This window comes from Thunnus thynnus, chromosome 14, assembly GCF_963924715.1.
Source record: "Thunnus thynnus chromosome 14, fThuThy2.1, whole genome shotgun sequence".
Classification (NCBI taxonomy): Eukaryota; Metazoa; Chordata; class Actinopteri; order Scombriformes; family Scombridae; genus Thunnus; species Thunnus thynnus.
The window spans coordinates 22,752,258-22,773,564 of NC_089530.1; the positions used below are offsets into that span (position 1 = coordinate 22,752,258).

Here is a 21,307-nt window from a genome sequence, read left to right on the forward strand (position 1 = left end):
GGATAGTGTTAGTAAGACATGGTGAATGTGTCGGTACACATTCTACTCTACTCTTTTTAAACTTACATGTCAGGGTTTGTTAATGATTGTTAATAACCTGTGTATCTTGAATGTCATTTTGTATCAGAACCAAAACATTTATTGCAGTTTTTAGCAGTTTCAGCTTGTTGTGTGTGACACTATTGCTACTGAGTAAAGTTAACATAATGTTGTATTGGTGCGATATTGAACCAAACTGGGTAAAATTTTGCCACAGTGATGTTTAGTGTGTAAAATCTGTCTTATAAAAGTTCTTAAGCAACATAACTTAAGACAGGAGAAGGTGATATGATGAAAATGAACCTATAGAGTAGGTGATGGTGTTTTTTCAATTATTTTATTATGTTGATGTTGATGTTTATACATATTAGCCATAGCTTACATTTTTAACAACTGATATCATAAGAAATATGAATTATAATAAATTACATACAAAAAGTCATTTGTCAAATTAAAGAACTTAAAACTAAAACATTTCATATTTTTTACAACCTAAACAGGATATAAAAACAACAACATAAGAAATATCAAATGTCACTTCTTCCTACCATCACCCAGCAGGTTTTTACTCCTGTAATACGTTGTGAAACACTTCATGGTCCTTTTTCTCTCTTTCTTATCACACAAGAAACTATTATTGACTTAATTATTTATTATTGACCACATTGGAAAGAATTATTCTCTGTATTGCCCAAATATGTTCTTTGGAGCCACGTTTCATATAGACGGTTACAAACTTTCTAAGATAAAACAGTTTTCTTTTTTCTTTTTTCAAGGAATTTGAACATTATATTAGAATTATTGAATAATGTAGTAACCAGACAGCTTTCACAAAATTGTCAGACAGTAACACTTCTAATTTCATTATTTTGTTTTATTAATTATAATTTTTTTGTATTACCCCCACATGTTCAAGTACTTGAAGTATTTGAAGTAAGCAAAAAAAGGGGAAGAGGTCAGATGTGCAATAAGTTTACTTGAAACTGCTGGACAGGGGCTTTTAAGAAGCAGATAACAATCTGCGGTCACTGATACATTTAACACATCATAGTGGTGGAACAGCAGCACATAACCAGGAAGCTTTGTGGTATTTTACTATTTAGCATAAATACAATTTTAAACAGGAACTTCTTGAACATGTTTATATTTTCCTGTTAGTCCTGCTGTATTTCCCTACTTTAATGATCATTATTATTTGTAGTAGTAGTAGTAATGATAGTAGTAATAGTACTCCTGCTGCTTTTCATTATGTGTTCACAGTACTTTTATTTGTGAGTTGAGTTTTCATGATCAGGTTTTGCGTTCCTCTCCATGCCTCCATGTTTTCTCCAGTTCCATTTTGTGCATTGTCGGCATGTTTGTGTGAAACTTTGGGGAACATTGTAATAGTGGAAATAATATTTTTTGCAGGAGTAAAGATTAGTAGATGCTAACAAACCTGCTGCCTTTTGTTATTACAAACAACAGGTTGCACCGTTCTACAGTGACTACATCTTTGACTACAATGACACCCTGTATGACTACGTGTTTGAAGAGTTTGTCTTTCTATAAAATGATTTTCCAACATTCTTACACGTGATTACGTGGACTGTGATCTCGATACGTTTTCCACTGACCTTACTGGTTATCTACACACTGTATTCACTGGTACATAAAGAATTAAGTTTTCCTGTATGTAAAGATACAATTTAACTAATACATTTATAACAGATCAAATGATACATCTGAAGCTGAAAAAATGACACTCCTGACATTAACATTCAATAATAAGCTTTTTATTCTGACTGAATTAACATCATTACATTAAGTCTTTAACCTTCCTAATTTAGTGTCCGCAGGTCAAATTTGACCCGTGTTTCAATTCATTAACAAGCCCTGAAAAAACACTAATTATCATTGAGTAAAATGTTGTATCTGCTAAGTGACTTATTATTCATCAATAACCATAATATATATATATACTTACTTTGATATTTTATGTACCTTAGACCACCTTTAACTTACAATGTACAAATCATTTTTAGTTTAAAATAGGCACAATTTATCTATTTTATTGCTTATGATGAACAGAACAGGCAAATAAGACCATGAGATGATCTGATAAACAAAATAATTCCCAAAATAACTTGTTTATATTTTCTTACATGTTAAAAATGTGCATGCTGTGCCAGGTGTGCGGTGAGATGTGAGAAATAAAGCATGAGATATATACTGCTATACAGCTGGGGAACAGGAGATGGGTATCTGTGTCTGTGTGTGTATTCATGTGTGTGTGTGTGTCTGTCATAGGCTACTTTTGAGGACAAAATTCAGATTAAAGACCGGTTAATTTGGGACGGCTAGTCCAACTGGGGACAACAGCTGTGTTAAGGTTAAGGTTATGGTTAGGGTTAGGGTAAGTCTCCAGGAAATGAATGTAACTCTACGTAATGTCCCAGAAAGTCATGTAGGTCAACATGTGTGTGTGTGTGTGTGTGTGTGTGTGTGTGTGTCTGTGTGTGAGAAATGCAGTGCAAGAAAGCCGCAGCCTATAAACTGCTATACAGATATATCCATGTATATCTGGGGGACAGCAGACATGTGTGTGTGTGTGTATGTGTGTGTGTCTATGGGGTGTGAGTGAAAAACAGAGTGAATTAATAATATTTTATCAACTTTCTTAATTTACAAAATCACTTCTATCTCGATCAATCTTTAGCAGAGCTACAGAGGTGTCCCAACCTGTTAGGAGTTTCAGGGGACAGATATGTTTTATGAAAGCTTGATGTGAATAAGCGCACTGAAACTTTGATTACGCTATACAGATATTGTGAATGTGAGAACTGAGTAAAACATGAACACAGTCATGTCCCCTTGTCTGGATAATGAAACTTAACTTCATTTCAACAAGTCAAATATTTCTGTGAGGTCTTCAATCTTATTATTTATTTAGGCTACAGAGGCTATTCACACAGTGTATTTCCCAAAACTCTGTGACATTACAGAAACAATACTGTTTCCCCTCATGTAGGGGACTAAGTTAACAGGAGGTGTATGAAATGGGAACTGTACAGTGAAAGAGAAGATGCTATACCGCAGTGAGCAATATCTGCAAGATGCCGCAATATCATGGGAATTGTAAGATGATGAGGTTGAATGAAGCTGATTTCACAGATGAGTCAAATTAGGCCTAATTACTAGGCCTCTGTTGCAGCCAAGGACTCAGACGGATGCAGGACTGTCTTGCAACTAGCAATGTCTTTATTTTTGTGAAACGTTGGGTTACTTATGTAATTCCTGGTTCTTTGATAACAGTGTGGGGTGTTTCACTATGGGAATCACTTCTGGCGTGACCATTACGGAAGCTCCAATGACACCACGTCTGTCTATGACAGACAGGTCGACCCGTGGGAAGGCCCTGCCCACCCTTTATATTACAGTCGACCACCCTGACCAGGTCATTCTTGCTTTCTTCCCATGCGGAAAAATTACCTAAGCTCCTTCAGCACAGCCAGACTAGTCAGATATTTGCTCAACAGCTAAAAGACATCTCGTCAAGGTATACGTCGCCTAGCGCAGTACCGGTAGCGACTCTGGACTGGGCTGGTAAGCTTTATAGCAAAGTGAATTTAACTTTAATGGGAATAGCGACTGCGTCGTGGCGGGCTATTCTAACAGGCTACCGTGTATTTGTTTACTACGTAACCTGCAGTAGCTTCGGGCTAACGCATCACGCGAGCCTGGTCGGGTCGGTTAACATTAGCTTGTTGGCTGACCGGACTCCTGGAGCATAGCTATCGTGTTGCGGCGGGCTATCTTCCACACAGCACAGTTGTAGCTAGGCTAACACCAGCCACAGCAGGTGCTCCCTTGCAAGACTAACGTGTTACGACGAGCCTTGTTTTATCATTTGTCTGGGCAAACACCTAGCTCCTCGTTTTCTCCCTTCCAATCGATATGGCTGTGCCCGCAACCTCCACCATAGGGTCCGAGCCGAAGGAGGCAGGAGGTACGTGGAGCATTCATTTTGGGCAGAGACCCCCACCCACTATGCATAGTGTGCATGGACGCTAAGCACGCCCAAGCCTCACTGGCTGACCCCCAGGTCTGCGCACACTGCGCCTCGATGCCCGAGAAAATTCTGGAGAGGAGACTGAGAGTTGCAGTGGCTAATGTTAATAGCCAGGACCCCTGCCTGGCCGCTTCAGCCACTGGCGCTAAAGCAAACCTTTCTACCCATCAACCGTGAGTCACCACAGGCTGGGCGGGCACAATCGAGGAGGGGGGACCCATCAGACATGCCTCCGCTGTTCGAGGGTCTCATCAGGCCGGAAGAGGGGAGCGACGATGTGAACAGAAAAGCCGGTTTCGACATCCTCGACCTGGATGAGATGGAGGAAGGGGAGGACGAATCCACCTTCCCGACTCAGCAGTCCAGACCCTCCAGTTCAGCCGAAGCAGCTCCTTCGGTCGATAACAATTTGTACGAGGTTTGCAAACGTGCCACGGCCAAGTTATACATACCATGGCCAGCGGCTCAGGACACGGAGGGAATAGTGAGGGACCTGTATGATGGAAAACAGCTCCCCCCGGCCCAACCTCCGGCTAAACAGCTGCTCCCAGTGGTCCCAGCCTGCATGAAAGAAATGAGCCGGTTTTGGTCTAGTCCCTATAAAAGCAAGCTCGCCACACAGGGCTACTTCAAGCTAGAGGTGCACGGCATGAGTGACCTGGGGCTGGTGGGGAAAAGTGTGACGACATTGAATGGCAAGTGCTTGGTGACACTGAAATAACAGCCCCTCTCCCTCCTCGCTCAGAGTTAAGGGAGGACCCCACCCCAGATGTACAGAGATGGGTAGAATCGTTAAAACTATGCCCCCGCCGTCATCTTCGCCGTTTGGTAACAATTTCACCAGAGTGTACAGCAGCGCTTCATCAGTGGCGAAATCCGATGATTTTCTCTCACGGAGTGAGCCTAGGGATAGTAGCATCGAGGGTTTTCATGACGATGGATGCGTCCCTGAGGGGATGGGGAGCGACTTTCAGGGGCTGAGCAGTGAACAGCATTTGGCCCGTGGAGCTGGCTCATGCTCACATAAACTACCTCGAGTTAATGGCAGTTTTTCTAGCCCTGAAACATTTTCTTCCTTTCCTCAGAGACGAGCATGTTCTGTTAAAGTCGGACAACTCCACGGTGGTCGCATACATAAATCGCCAGGGAGGCACGGGCTCCCTGCAGCTGCACAGCTGAACAATAGTTCTGTGGAGCAACTCTTGGTTCGGGTCACTACGGGCGACACATGTAGCAGGAGTGTTGAACAGAGGTGCAGATCTTCTGTCCAGAGGAAATCCTCTATTTGGGGAATGGAAACTCCATCCCCAAGTGGTGGCACAAGTATGGTAGAGATACGGCCAGGCTGCCGTAGATCTCTTTGCATTGCAAGAAAATGCTCACTGCCCTCTGTACTTTGCCCTGTCAGACGTAAATGCATCGTTGGGCGTGGACGCACTAGCTCACCCGTGGCTGAGCGTGCTGTTGTATGCGTTCCCTCCCCTCAGCCTAATCTCCCCCACTCTAGCCAGAGTGAAGGAGCAGGGCCTGTCACTGATCCTGATAGCCCCTTGGTGGCCATCCAAACACTGGGTGGCGGAGATAGTTCAGAAACTGTCAGGCCAGCTGTGGCCCCTCCTGCTGTGCAGGGACCTCTTGTCTCAGGCCCAGGGAGAGATTTCCCACCCCCATCCAGAACAGGTGGCACTCTGGGCCTGGCCCGTGAGTGGCTGAATTTGGATGCAGTCGGTCTGCCCCGCAATGTGATTGACACTATATGTGGACAGGACAGCAAGTTTCAGGAGAAACGACCAGCTGTTTGTGTCTTGGGCTACACCCCACAAGGGAAAACCACTGTCCCGCCAGAGGCTGTCTCACTGGATCATGGAGGCTATAGAACTGGCTTACAGGTGTAAGGGCAGGCAGCCACCTGCAGGATTAAAGGCGCACTCCACCAGGGGCATGGCTACGTCATGGGCCCTGTTTAAGGGTATTCTGGTTAAGGACATTTGTGCTTCGGCGAGCTGGGCTATGCACAGATTTGTGAGATTCTACAGGTTGGATGTCTCAGGTCCGTCTTTAGCCCACACAGTACTGGAGACAGGGCTCTCAGGGACTGTCTAGTGGGGTTTCAGACTGGGTCGGGGAGTCATATAGCTTCGGGATATTATGCAATCCGGGAGTGGGCCGTATCTCCCATAGTGAAACACTGAACAAAGTTAGAAAAAGAAAGTTGGCTTACTAATGTAATCTCTGGTTCTTTGATAACAGAGTGAGGTGTTTCACCAACACTTCCCTCCTTGCACAGCTAAGGGAAGAAACCGACACAGAATCACCTGGTCAGGGTGGTCGACCGTCTGTCATAGACAGACGTGGTGTCATTGGAGCTTCCGTAGTGGTCACACCAGAAGCAATTCCCATAGTGAAACACCCCACTCTGTTATCAAAGAACCAGGGATTACATAAGTAACCCAACGTTTTCCTCCTTTACAACTCACTTTTTCTGACTCAACTGCCTAACCTGGTGGCTGGAGCTGGGCAGCACATCTACAAACAATACTGAATAAAATACAAACTCACAAACACTGCATCCTGGAAAGACATTTTGAATTATCGACATTGCCTGCAGACACAAACTTTTACGCAGTTGAAATTTAACCCATTAGATAAATTAAGTTCTGCAAATTAACCAGTTAAACTAAACTAAACTACAAAATGAAATAAATTGAGTTGTCTCTGATTTTACAGGAACACTTAAAACTGAGGCAAACTTCAAAATAATCCTAAACTGGGTTGATATACTATATATGCTTAGGAGTATATTATTGGCAGAGAGAATATTCCTGTTGATGTCAGTTGTTTTCTGCCTTATTCTCTTTGTTTATTGTTACCAGGCTGTGACTTAAAATATAATGCTAATAAATGAGAAGCACAAACTGTTAAGTTCAGTCATAACATTTATATTCTGTGTATATTATATAGTTCTGTGTTAGTGTTGTTAGAAATGGAGATGTGTCAGCCTGCAGTTGTCTCTTCCAGATTCAAGCAACACTTTACTATATGGTACACAAAATTTAGCAAAGTTACTAAGAAATGAATCAGGAACAACCTGGTAATTTGAGGAATCATTAATAAGTACTTCCCTAATGACTATATGGTAGATAATAATGAGTTACTAAAAAAGCTGTCACTCTCTTGGTTCACTCTTAGTGCTCTCATAGCATCATTTTCGGCCACAGCAGGCAGCTGTTTTCAAAGAAAAAGCTCTAAAAAACCCACTTCTAATGGTGATGGCAAATGGTGACAGCTTACTGCTGTACAACCAGTAAGTCTACTGGTTACATAATCATGCCTGTCTACTTTTTCCTCTCTTCCATAGAAGCAGGTGTAGATTATCAGGAACCTACTGCATGTTATCACTCATTATATTTACTGTAGACTGTTTGGATGCAGAGGACGAAACATCAAACTTGGTGTAGAGAACTCAACCAGGTGTGGTCTTTCAACTTTCAAGGTACATTTTCTGACATTACTTTTCACTTGTGTATGTAGAGATTGTAAAAATGACATTAGAACTGCTAACAGTCAAGATAATGAGTATGCAAACTGTGACAAGCGGACAGCTTTGGACTGTAGGTGTACAGAATACTGTGGTTAAACCAACTGTGTTTTATTTCATTCACATTTTTTCCCCGAAATACAATTTTCATGTGTAAAAGTTGTGTAACAAAGACAAAAAAAGGGTGAGAAAATAGCTAAAAAGATAATAACATTCAAAACTGTACACTATTTTGAATCAAATAAAATGATCTAAATTAAGAGGAATGAAAAAACAAATGTTCATTATTATATTTCTGAATTTGTTGTATTTACTGTATGTTCTGAGCCAACATTGATCCACATAGAGGTATTTATAGTGATAATTGCAGTTTTGATGACAGCTGAGATATGAAAGAGTTTCCTGTGCTGTGACAATATGTTATTGATAAGTCTGATTAACCAGATGATGAACAGCACAAAATGACTCATTCATTACTTATTACTTAAAGAGTCTTTAATAGATATTTTTAGGTGTAGCTCATAGTGATGAACCTATAGAGAATTATCAGCGACTCTGCAGCTCCCCTCGGCTTTACAGAGCTTTATAGAAATTTCAGCTCATTGTTTAGATGTTAGTCTCTTGGTTCACTGTCAGTGCTTTCATAGCATCATTTTTGGCCGCAGCAGGGAGCTGTTTTCAGAGGAAAAGCTCTACCCCACTGTACACTACCTGCTCTGCACCAAACGGCAAACAGACGCAGTTACTGACTAACTGGTGAACATAGTGGAGCATTTCGAGGATAAAGAGCCAAATATTTCCCTCAAGAGTTGGTAGAGAGCAAAAACAGAAATAAAAGAGAGTGAATATTGGATCTACATTCACCAGGTTAATGAGACTAACCTTTGCCCTAATATTCATGTCTTTTTCAATGCTCCTGCATGCATTCATTCAGCTTGGGATCTGCAGCTTTTGTGTATTTTGTATGTATTTTTTTGTTTGTTTGTTTGTTTACTGACATCCAGTGCAGAGGAAATAATGGTGTCATTCTATACATAATGTAGCACATAAAAACTGTGACTGTAATGATACAAATCAAGAAACAGACATGCAAACAGACATGGAAATGAACATGCAAACAGTGAAAGCTCACTGCTGTCCAACCAGTAAGTTTCTCCCTCTCTTCCCTTAAGTACAAATTTGACATGCGAGACATACAAGTATCTGTCTGTGTCATAAAATATGATGATTCATAAAATGGTTTGGTCAGACATGCAAACCTCCTTGTCCAAAATCAGAGAGCACAGAGTTATTCAACTGGTGGGATGTCAAGTGCAGAAGACAACCAACCATTTTATAAACTAAACAATCAATCAATTAATCAGGAAAATAATCAGCAGCTTAATCAGTGATGAAAATAATTGTTAGTTGCAGCCCTGAAGAAATATTATTAGGAGTAAATGTAACAAAGACACCTTTTTTGTGGCTATAATATACACTGTATTTGTGTGAACTTTCACCTCAAGACTTTAGTGATGTCACTTAACAATGTTATGTAGATATTAAAAAACTTCCATAACCTGATCTCTCATACAACAGGTTTCACTCTGAAGAAGAAGATTTCTACAACAACACCTCACAGATGGAAAGCAATGATTACGGCGATGTCAAATCCAACTACAATGGTTATATCTACACCAACTATGGTTATAGCAATGCAACCTGCCCCTATTATGAACCACATATGTATTTGATAACATGCATAATCATTAGTATTGGCCTTCCTTTGACTCTAGCGGCCATCTACTCTCTTTATTCCCAGGTGAGTACTTTATGACGAAGATTTATTAATTTTAGGTCATGTGTCTGTCATACAGTCTGTCTGTAAAGAATCTTCATCCTGCTTGGGGGCTGCTAAGTCGTTGTAATGACCTATAGATTTAACCTAATTGAACCTTAAACACATGCAGTTAACATGTGTAGCTTCATTCTAGCTTCTCTTAAGGTGAGATTAACAGCATCATTAACTTGGAGAAAAGAAATTGTTGTCAGGTTTATCAGAACAATTTGTACAACATTATTTGAGCTCATTATTTTGGGTTTTGATTAAAACAATCAAGAAATATATGTAATTTTGTACAGACATTAATGGTCTCCAGAGGATGAAGCCCACTGACCCGGTTGATCCCCTGACTTTTCCTTTAGTGCCAGCATCAGGTCAAAAAGTCCAATACTTTGGTTCACAACCAAATACCAGCTAAAGTAATGACAACGTGATTAAAAATCAAACAACAAGTGTTTATGAATAAACTTCCTTACGAAGGAGGTCCACTTACTGGGTCTCAAACTCAAGTCTCCCAGATCATAGATGACTGCACTTTATACACCCATGACACAGAGCATGTAACGTGTAGAGAAGAACTTCAAAGGTGATTCTTGCTTTGCACTTTTCATTTATTGCCTATTTTTCACAACCTAACTTTGAGGAAAGGAGATGGGAAACAACAGGTTATGGAGAGCCCCTTGAGAGCACTTCGCTTGTGTCAGTAGCTCGGCTTTATCTCTGGGGAAAACGCCCAACTCAAGGAGTGATGTCCAAATTAGGAAATGTGTATCAGGCAGCAGGTGGATGTGACTCCCCTCATTGAGACCTGCTGATAGACGTAACAGCAGAGCAGAGGAGAGAGACTGAGATAGCGATGTAACCGACCTGCATGCCGGTATTTGACATTGTTTTTGTTTTTTTTCCTGAAAACAAATCATTTTTAAAATATCTGTATGAAATAAATGTTCATAAAAAACCCACTATTTGTGCTTTGCCAAATAACATATTTGTATTCAGGCACACCCCGACAGTATATACTAGTCTTTTTGTCTGCATGAATTTGTTGTATGTATGTGTCTGTTTGCATCTATCTACTGTATGTTTTAGAGGCATAATGCTCAGTGGAAACAAATTTCCCCATGAGTGCAATCATTATCTATCACTCTATCTTTAGCATGCTAACACGCTAAACTAAGATGGTCATTGTCATTGTGAGCATATTAGCATTTAGCTCAACGGACTCCTGTGCCTAAGTACAGCCTCATAGAGCAGTTAGCATAGCTGTAGACTCTTCTTGTTGTTGAGTCTTGTAATATTGATTGGCCAGTGTGTCATATTTGATGACACATTGGCCAATGCATGAATGTTTCTGACTGCAATTGCTGGGCAGACATATTTGTCATTATGCAAAATTCCATCCACTTGTATTTTTGCACATTTTGTGCAGAGATCTTAAATGAAAAGACTAGAAAATTGAAAAAAAAATGTTTCCAGCTGCTTTGTTTATTTCTACCATTGTTTTCTTGCAGGTGCAAAATAATAATGTTGCTCCAATCTACATCATCAACCTCCTCATCTCTGATATCATTCAGCTCTGCTGCCTGATCGGCAAAGTGGCAAAACCTGAGGACTGGAAGATCTATGTAATCTTCTCTTACATTCACTTCTTTAGTGTGCTGCCTAGTGTTGGCTTCATGGTCTGTGTCGCCCTGGAAAGGTAGCTATCTGTCTTTCCTGTATGTTTTTAGCTACTTCCATGTGTATGACCATTATATTACCATATAAATCTGAAGCTCCTCAAAGTCAGGAATATTCTGTATCTGATGATAGACTGTGTATCTTGTGTTTCAGGTATTTGGTCATCACATGGCCACTGTGGTACCACGTCAGAAGAACCATCAAGATCTCTCTTGTGGTCTGTGCTGTGGTCTGGACCCTTCCTCTTGTTTCTGTCGTTCTTCCCTATTTCTTGGTTAACCCTAAGGTCTCAAAAACCATTTTCGCCATCTTCTTCCTTGCTCCTTTACCACTGTTCATATTCTTCCTGGGTGGGACCCTCAAAGCCCTGTCTGCTGCCATCTCGGTCTCCTCTGATGAAAAACGACGAATTGTGGGAATGTTGGTCCTGGTGCTGCTCATCTACACACTGCTGTTTCTACCCACCATCATCTGGTTCCTGGTAAAAGAATCAATTCATAATCATACCTTCAGCGACCTGAGTGAAATGCTTTTTGAGTTCAGTCCTCTTGCAGACTTGATTCTGTATGTTTTCATGAGGAAAGGGGCCATAGACAAGCTTTTGGCCTCTCTGTGTTGTTGCAGAATGGACAGTGATGATAACAGCAGATCATCAGTATGAAAGACAACTACATGTACACAGTCAGCTCCATGCAGGCAGAGAAAGAGGGAGAAAGAAAAGGGAGAAAACAGATGTTAACTGTAATGTGTCTGAATGTTAACTAAAATGCACTTAAACTAGCAAACAAAAAATAAAGTGTTGTATATGAGTGTATGACAACAAAAGACTTTGTGCCACATCATTAGTTGAAATGTTTGTGTCAGTTATGCTAAAAGAAAACTACTAACGTTGTTTGTTGTCAGCCAGTGGTGTGGCCATCACAAGTAGATGAAAAGGAAGCATTGTTTTGATTATGTTGTGAGAGAGGTGGTTAGTGGGAATTGTTTGTCCATGCAGGTTAACTTTTTCTGGTTCATTGTTAGGGCTTCAACAAATGTCCATTAAGTTGATATCTATCATTATTATCCTTTGAAGGGGACATAACATGCTTTTTGTGATTTTCTGTCATTTATATTCATAATTTAAGTCTGCCGAGGGGCAGCTTCCTGGAGCTGGCCAATCAGAACAGAGTAGGCTCATCAGGAGGGGGGCTTTAAAGAGACAGAAGCTAAAACTGCCTGTTTCAGACAGAGGCTGAACTGAGAGGCTGCTTAAAGGGCCAGTATAAGATAAATAAGGAGTTTTTTGAACTGTAAGTTATGCAAAAATATTCCAGTAGAGCCCCAGAATAAAAACATAGACCTGGAAATGTGCATGTTATGTCCCCTTTAATCAAAGAAGCAAACCAGATATGACTTGTTGATCAACTGAGCTGTTCAACATCATGATCACCCTGTTATTATAGCTGCCACTCCGTCTTATTTCTACCGGGAGAGAATCATATCAAGACTATAGACTTTTTTTTCTTTGGGCTCTCATACACATTATAACTTGTTACTTTTTTCTTACTTATAACTATGTATGTCTATTATTGTGTGTGGGGTATTTTTATGCATAAAAGTTAAACAACAGATGATTTACTTCTTTTTATTTAATGTAAGTTATATTTTAGGGGATTTTGTGGTCGGCATGCTATGGCTTGGCGATACTGATAAAATCTTATGTCACGGTGCTTTTATAAGAAATTGTAAATTTTTTGGAAATTCTATAAAAATATGTTTCTAGACAAAAATGAGAATGTTTCCTTTTGACTAATTCTGTGAATTAATCCATATGGGCAGCTGACTGTTGTTCTAGGACACACCTGAAAAACTGCAAACTGGCGAATAAAACCATTTATTAATTCCTTATGGATCAGTTATAAGGATCAATAAGAACAAACTTTTGGGTCGCCAGGTTGATGAAACTCCTCCTCCAGCACGACACTCAGGAATATATAAAATATACCTCCAATAGACTGTTCAACTACTTACATTCTAGTTAAAAGGCTGCAGGGCTTCTGGACCAAACTGTGCAATTACTTCTACAGTACAGTTCTGCAACACTACCAAAGCAGTTCTTGTGCAGTGCAATTTCATTTAATATTCATTTTTAAATCAAAAGATTAGTGACAACAAATTATTACAATAGCCTCTGTCAGTGTATCCATTTTATAATCCCAATGACAAAGTTTGTCTTGCACACCAGTTTCACACAACATGTTCTCACAGACAGATCAGATCTGATATGTAACACAAGAGTAACCCACGGTCTTCCTGTTCTTGGAAATTTGCCCACAGTTATTACACAAGACATAGAAACATCATTCTTTGCTCTGTGTAACATTTTTTATTTACCACAGCTGATACGAAAAGTTAGAACAGTTTTTGTATCTACTTATTGATTTTGAATGTGTTTTAAGCTGCTTTAACTTGAGCCTAGTAGTAGAAAGGTATGTCATTCATGCAGAAGTCGGGCTGCAGGCTCTCGAAGGTGCAGTCAGACGTGTCCATGGCACAGCGGCCGCAGTGGCAGCTCAAAGCCACTGGGTAGGTGACCGTGGGATCCACACCGGGAGGACAGTCAGGAAGTTCAAATGTCTTGTAGTAAAAGTCCTGATACGTGCACACATGCTGGTACACTTTGCTGAACGGTATCTTGATGACAGGGTCCTGAAAGGAAGAACAAGTAACATGGTGTATTCATTTCTAAAGACTAATGCCACAATAGGGTCAGGAACACTTATCTTTCTGGCAGAGTTCCTAGTAGCCCCTGATGATAATGTCTCCTAAAAATAATGTCTCCTTAAAATAACTTCACCAAGGATCAATTTCAAGGCCACTTCTTTTTTAATCTATATATCTATCTATAATCTATGCAGTGTAGTATACATATCTATATATATTATCCCTCTGCGGTGTCATCAGGGTTCACAGCATCTCTTTCCATAACTATGCTGATGACACACAGTTTATGTGGCCGTGTCTCCTGACGACAAAAGGACCAATTGATGCTCATCTCAGATGTATTTTAGATATCAGTGCCTGGATGTCACAAAACATTTTACAGCTCAACCAGGATAAAACTGAAATTTCAGTCATAGTTTCTAAGGCTCAAGATACCTTGTTGTCTTTGACTCAGAACAGAACTTTAGAGTTTATGCATGGTATGTCACCAAATCTTCCTTTTATCATCTCAAACATAAAGTGTGACCACTTCTCTGTCAGAGTGACACAGAGAATGTATGTTTTTATATTCAGCAGGCAGGACCATTGTAATGCTCTCTCTTATCTGGTCTACCCAGTCAGTTACAAATGATTCAGAACTCCTGCTGCCCGAGTGCCGACCAGCAACAGAAGGAGAGAACACAATACACCTGTTTTAAAGTCCTTACATTGGTTGTCTGTCAGTTTCCATATTGACTTTTAAATACTTTCACTTGTTTTTAAAGCTCTTCATGGTCTTACTCTAACATGCTTACAATGTATAACCTCAGATCCTCCGCAGTCTTTTAGTTAAACTTTTGGTGAGGCATTTTTTTAGTGTTTATGCTCCGCCGGAGATTTTATTGTATTCATGTTTTAATATGTTTTATTCCCTCTTATCTATTTCATTGGCCACTGTCTTTTACCTGTTTTATCCAGTTCTAGTTTTATTTTATTTTAAATATATTTATTGGTTTTATTACATTTTCATATTTTCTTATTTTCTCATGTGCACTAGCATTGTTTACATTTGTTCTGTCTTATTATCAGCTTGTCAGCCATCTGTAAAGCACTTTGAATTGTACTAACCTGTACAAAAGGTGCTATACAAATAAAGTTTGATTGATTTATTGATTGATACTCTATTTATTTTAGTTAACAGGTGACACAAGTGTTAAATACAAAATCTCAAAAACACACTAAGAGAGCAGCCGATATAAAAAGAAACTGCACCTGTAAGACTCATTGCCTCGTTGTGCATTACAGACAATATACCTTGGTGATGCAGTGGCCACTGCAGATGGTTGTTTCCACCGGGTGACACGAGGCACAGCCCTCTTTCTCCACAGACACTGTCTGGTTGATGAGCTGGCAGGGTGGCAGCTGGAAGGCCGCTGGTGATGGAAGATATTGCAGGTTGATTTAAATATGTTACTTTAAATACATACAGTAGGTGGTTATGTACAGTATATACAGCCTGCTCAAATATACAGTAATGGATGATATGTATACATGTTGTATTTAAAATTAAAATAAATAAACATTTCATGAAATGTGTGAAAAGAGTGAAAGTGTAACACCATATTGCATATTTCACTGCATTATATTGAAGTCAGTTTCATGAGTGTGCTTTTTTTTCTTAAACTTCCACTTAAGTTAAAAAATCTTGCAAATATTCCCTTCATTATGAGCCAAAGGCTTTCATGAGTAAACATGATCATAAAAACAGATTTTAAGGATCTGCTCATCTGTAGCATCTGCTCAAAATCACCACAGAATATGGCAAGATGGAAACAACTGAATTCACCCAAAACTCAACAGTAAATGACCTACAAAGTCATAATCAAGACGGCTAAAACAACCAAAAGACTCTTAAGTGAATGATAAAGCTATATTATGTATACACAACCAGTTGTTGAAGGTTTATTTTAACTGGTGTCTTTCTTATGAAAGATGAAACTTTAATTTGAATTTAACAGTGTGAGACCCTTTCTGGAAAACAGATAAACTTTTAGTTTTTTTAGTTTTTTATTTAAAGTTATATTTATTTGTTTTTTCCTTTTTATTTATTTATGTTTTGTTATTACTGTTCAAATGTCTGACATGTAAGGAAAGGCCTCATTTTATGGTTGGACTATAAACTATTTGCCTTTGATATTATCCTTCATATTCTCTGTGAACAGATGTGCGTCTTTACTGCCGGATGTTATTTAAAAATATGAATAAAGTTTTTGTTGTAAAAAATTCTCCTTTCAAGTCATTTTTTTTCTAACTTTCCAATAATAACATTTTTTCCGGATTTTACTAAATGATTTGGTGAAAATAGAGTTTCAGATTAACATAATCTCCAAAGATTAAAACTGTCTAATCATTTTACCTGCAGGAGTCAGGGGCCAAATGGGAGATGAAACTCCCAGAAACAAACTCAGCATCAGGGGAAACATCAGTCTGGTGACCTGTACAGCCATCGTCCTGGAGGAGACAAAGTTGGTTCATTAAATTATTAATTATCAGGTTCACTTGCTCGTTAACATGGTTGGTCATGGAAGAAGGTAGTTCCTGGAGGATTTGGAGGAGTGAGTTATGGATCTGGATTTTAATTCTCTTGAGGAGCTCAGGTGGGGAAATTCAGTTAATTCTTCTAATTTAGCCTCTATGTGACCAGTTTGTTTGCTGATTCCTTCTGACTTGATATCCCTGTTGTATAGCCATATATGGCTATAAACACATATTTAAAACATTTATTAATCTGTTGTCTAAAACATAGTTTGAGGTGTCTTGAAAGATATTAATAATATGTTTCTGGTCTGGATTATAATGTTATATATACTGTATATGAGTAATTATAATAGTAGTAACAACCATGAGTAAAAATAAGACAGGTTATCTTTTGTTTTTTTGGTCTATATCCTCTACTTGTATTGACTTTTCGGCTTTAACTAATCAGGAAAGAGCCTTTAATGGTGAGTTCTGGAAGAATTTGAGCCATTAATAATCTAATAATTATATATTAACATTGACAGCTGTAGTCTTGATGGCTTGTTGGAAAGAGGAAATACACACAACCAGGCAAATTTATATTCATTGACATGATGAAACCAATAAATAAATGTCCCTGTTGTTGTCTGTGAGTCGACTTACCTTTCTGGAGTCTGTCGCCGGTGTGCTGAGGCTGACTGTCCTCGTCAGTATTTATACAGCACAGAGGAGTCTGGTATCCAGGATGAAACTCACTCATGTTGGATGTCACGCTGCTTCGACCCTGGTCACCTGTTTCCATGACACTTTTACATCCAGTTAAACACTCACAAGCTTCCAGTATAATATAACATTCAAGGGAGTAGTTGGAGGTTCAGCGTCTAACTCGAGAAGAGAAGAAAGTTTAAGGTCATATGTCATATCTGGTGTCCTTTAGACTGTGATGTAAAGCTGAACTTAACTGTAATCACAATCACCACATGGTCAATGAGTTAATCACTGTACAGCAGTTAAGAGAGATAATTGAAATAGATAATTATTATACTATTAAATCATTAGTGTCTAGTCCTTTGTCTGTTTCACTCTTTCTGTTTTAATATTAGTGGTATTCAATGGCAGAATGTAACTAAGTACTGTAGCCTACTTTAGTACAATTTTAAGGTACTTGTACTTTACTTTAGTTTTTCCATTTTATGCTACTTTGTACTTATAATTCACTACATTTTAAAGGGTAATATTGTTCTTTTTACTCCATTGCATTTATTTCACAGCTGTAGTTAATAACTACTTTTCAGATCAATATTTTATATGTAAAACATGTGATCATATCTATAAATTAACAATACAATAGCATTGTTATAGATTAGACTACCCAGCAGTATAAATTGTTAAGATTAGCTTCATGTTGACAAATTTAAAATGCAGCTTACATGTATGTGTCAATAAATCAGTTTTAATAATCAAATTATATATTTATATTAAATATTCACCCTAAATGAGGACAGTTTGCATAATGAGTGCTTTTACTTTGACGGTTTCTACATTTTGTACTTTTACTTAAGTAAGATTTTGAATGCAATACTTTTACTTGTAATACTCATTGTGGTATTGTTACTTCAGTATTTCTTCCACCACTGGTGGTATTAGGAGGAGTATTATTGTCTGTGACCACCAGAGGGCACTTTTGCCCTTTTCACAGCTTTCTCTACCTGTGTATTATGAGCACTAGTCTACACTGTAAAAAAAAAAAAAAAAAAAAAAATTATTTTTCACAGAAATTTACTGTATAATTTTACAGTTTTTTTTTGTTTTTTTCTACATTAAGTGTAAATGCAGTAAATTATTTTTATTAAAAATATTCACCATAAAATTTTTACTTTAAATTTCATGTAAAAAAAAAGTTAAAAAATGTAAAAAAAACACTTACCATCAAATAACGGTAAAAAACCTCTAGTTATTCTACATTTTTTTTTTTTTTTAAATACAGATATTTACTGTAGACATTATCTGCATTTTTACAGTCCAACTGTTGTAAAATAAAAACAAAAAATATAAAATATTGCTAGAATGCTAAATAAATGTATAAATGTGCACAAAATGAAAAACATTGCAGAAATACCTTAAAATTACCTAATTTAAATAAAGGCTTGTTTTATACAGTATTCTGTTGTAAATTCATAGAATTATCCAATTTATCCTAAAGACTGCCCCATCAAAGCACAAATTTCTGAATGTAAAACACAAAAAAAATAGGTAAAATTATATTCAAATTATCCTCCTTTAACACCTATTAATGGGTAAATGGTTTTAGGCTTTAATTGTATGTGATTATCTCATCTATTTACAGTAAATTCCTGGTAAATACTGGTTTTATACTGTACAAAAAATAGGATCATGTGAAAATGGCATACAAAAACATAATTTCAATAATCATTACTTCATATAAACATTATTTGAAAGTAATTGCAAGCAACTGTCTACAGACTTTTCCAATTAATGTATGAGATTTACTGTATATAAATAGTATCTGACAGTAATTACAAGCAACTATCTAACATATCTGTCTGACACTCTTCTTCAGAGGCATATTTCTTATATATTGTGTGTACACTGCCATCATTCTTCAGAACCTGCCACTTATAGGGTATTTGAGGCTAAAGAGAGCTATTGTATTTAGGTCTTGATGCACAACATATTGGTGTTGGGGCTACATATCAAATCAAATGGTGATAAAAATGTATGTTTGTTGTATCCTATGTTCCATCCTAATGCTGAGGAAAGCCTAGGGCTGAGACCCTTTTTTGCTGCTGTGCATCATCAAAAAGTGATATACACTTATTTGTGAGGGCTGACAACTTCATTTGTTTTTTTTGTGAGATGCTGCCAAGACAGTGTTTTTTGTCACCATAGATATTGACATGAGCAGCACATGATAGGGATTTATTCACATTATTTTATATATAATGTGTATATTTATTGTTTGTTTTTTATTTTAAACTGTATATTCTGCATAATTCAAACATTATATTGCAGGTCAAAAACTGAAAATCAATCTCTTGCCTAAAGCTTGTGCAAAATACTACAGCTTTCTGCAGTTTTTATTTAGCTGAATGGTCTATTTGCATTATTATAGATATTGAGCATTAACAGTTAATGTTTTGAGACCTGAAAGGGTGGCTTCTAGTAAAGTGTGTGCAACCCAGGCTTTGAAGACAGTGTCTAGCAGGACCTAGAAAACAATGCAAGACAGGATTGAGCTCAAAGCTTGTTGAAAGCATTTTCCCATACCTGCGCTAATTTTCTCTCAAGCTTAATATTACCAGACCTTTTCTGATTCAGAAACAGCTTATGAACTGACAGCTTTTCATGACAGAGCTTCACTGTTCTGTTCGCAGTCCCTCACTAGTTCAAAGTCAATGTAACTCAACCACAGCAGAATGGTCTCTTTCTTTTTAATCAACTGTGTGACAAATGCAATCCTTCAAGATCAGGCAAACAAGATGGTATTTTTCCTTGATGATGCTCGATGTTTCAACAATTTCAGGGTTCTAAATTAATGGATGTATTAGTCTACACAGCAGAAAAAAGTTATCATCAGATAGAATACTATGTTGTGTGTATGTCGTTGTGCAAGCCCCAAATGCAGGTAGATTTTCTATTTGGTGAGTAAATATACCTAACTAGTCATGTGTTGCAGACAGAGACTCAGGCTGTAGTGTAACTTGCAGTTGTTTTTTTATCTGCACATTTTACAACCACAACAAAGCAGTATGTGTAGTTTACAGTCCATCAGCATATTTTTCAGTTGTTAAAACCCACTAGCTTTGTGCTAACTACTACAACTGGAGGAAGTTCCTCTTCTTCTACTACTTCTGCCTCAAAACTCTCACCTTACTCAAAGGCACAACCTGGTGGCAGAATGGCAGAAGTCATACAACATATCCACACACATTAATACTGCATAAAATACAAAATTATGAACCCTAGATCCTTGAAAACATGTTAGATCAGATTATTTATTTTTGCTCAAACAGTTAATTAACGTGAAGTTAATTTATAAAGTTAATCAACCTGCATGATGTTTTTTAGTTTTATGTTGACATTCCAAATTGTAGTTGATTTAAACAGTGATTTAAGACTTGCTTGAGCCTTTAAGGTTAAGACTTGGGACTTGCTTGTGACTTGCACATATGTAACTTACTCCCACTTCTGATATTTCTGAACATGAACTACTTACTTCCAAAGCCACAAACCAGAGACATAAAACTCAAATTTGTGATGCCATCCGGAATAAAGTCTGGAGCTGCTTCATAGATAATGAATGTGAAACTAATTTTGTAGTAACTTTTAAATACCCAAATAAGCTTTATTCTATAGTAAACTATCATATCTGAAACATAAAATGTACCTGTATACTAGGCTTGGGCAATGTCTACAGAATTACTTTGTAAAGTAAGCAGTAAAAGGTAATTTTATTATATATTCTGGTTATTAAACATCTTGAAATCTCATACATCTCAAATGGGGATCTGTATTGAATGGATTGCACAATATTGTAAAATGTCAGTAGAAAAATGTATATATTTATTCAGTGTCAAAGTTAAAGATATAAAGATACTTTTACATAGACCGTCTGAGAACTGTTCATATTTGTTATCAAGGTTTACACAGAAAAAAGAACAATGCAGAATGGAGGCTAAATGATATTTATTGAGTAATACAAATATTTCTATTAGATTGTTCATAATAAGAATAGATTTGAGGCTTCACTACCTTTGACCTCTAGTGGTTTGTTTCCTGGTTTTCATCCAGGTGGTCCTGGTTCTAAAACTTTTCCATTGGGAGTTACATTAAAGCAGTTGTCAATAACAAAATAGAAATGTGTATGTGGGAGTACATAGCTGATGGTCCTACTTAGTGCTTGGTATCTGATTATCGATTGTACCAAAATGTGCATATTGTCAACAGTAAAAAA

The 21,307-nt window shown here is 37.8% G+C and overlaps 2 protein-coding genes across 2 annotated transcripts; one reads left to right on the plus strand and one right to left on the minus strand.

The window, feature by feature from the left end:
- The first annotated feature begins 9,082 nt into the window (after positions 1 to 9,082).
- LOC137197295 (G-protein coupled receptor 4-like) lies at positions 9,083 to 12,812 on the plus strand. Its single transcript, XM_067610623.1, has 3 exons — positions 9,083 to 9,429; positions 10,962 to 11,149; positions 11,284 to 12,812. Exons 1-3 carry the CDS (start codon positions 9,250 to 9,252, stop codon positions 11,789 to 11,791), a joined length of 876 nt encoding a protein of 291 aa, XP_067466724.1. The 5' UTR covers positions 9,083 to 9,249; the 3' UTR covers positions 11,792 to 12,812.
- Positions 12,813 to 13,238: 426 nt separating this feature from the next.
- On the minus strand, positions 13,239 to 17,016 carry LOC137197305 (gonadotropin subunit beta-2). Its single transcript, XM_067610637.1, has 4 exons — positions 16,996 to 17,016; positions 16,232 to 16,326; positions 15,130 to 15,248; positions 13,239 to 13,821 (listed from the first exon to the last, which is right to left on the minus strand). Exons 2-4 carry the CDS (start codon positions 16,320 to 16,322, stop codon positions 13,588 to 13,590), a joined length of 444 nt encoding a protein of 147 aa, XP_067466738.1. The 5' UTR covers positions 16,323 to 16,326; positions 16,996 to 17,016; the 3' UTR covers positions 13,239 to 13,587.
- Positions 17,017 to 21,307: the final 4,291 nt, after the last annotated feature.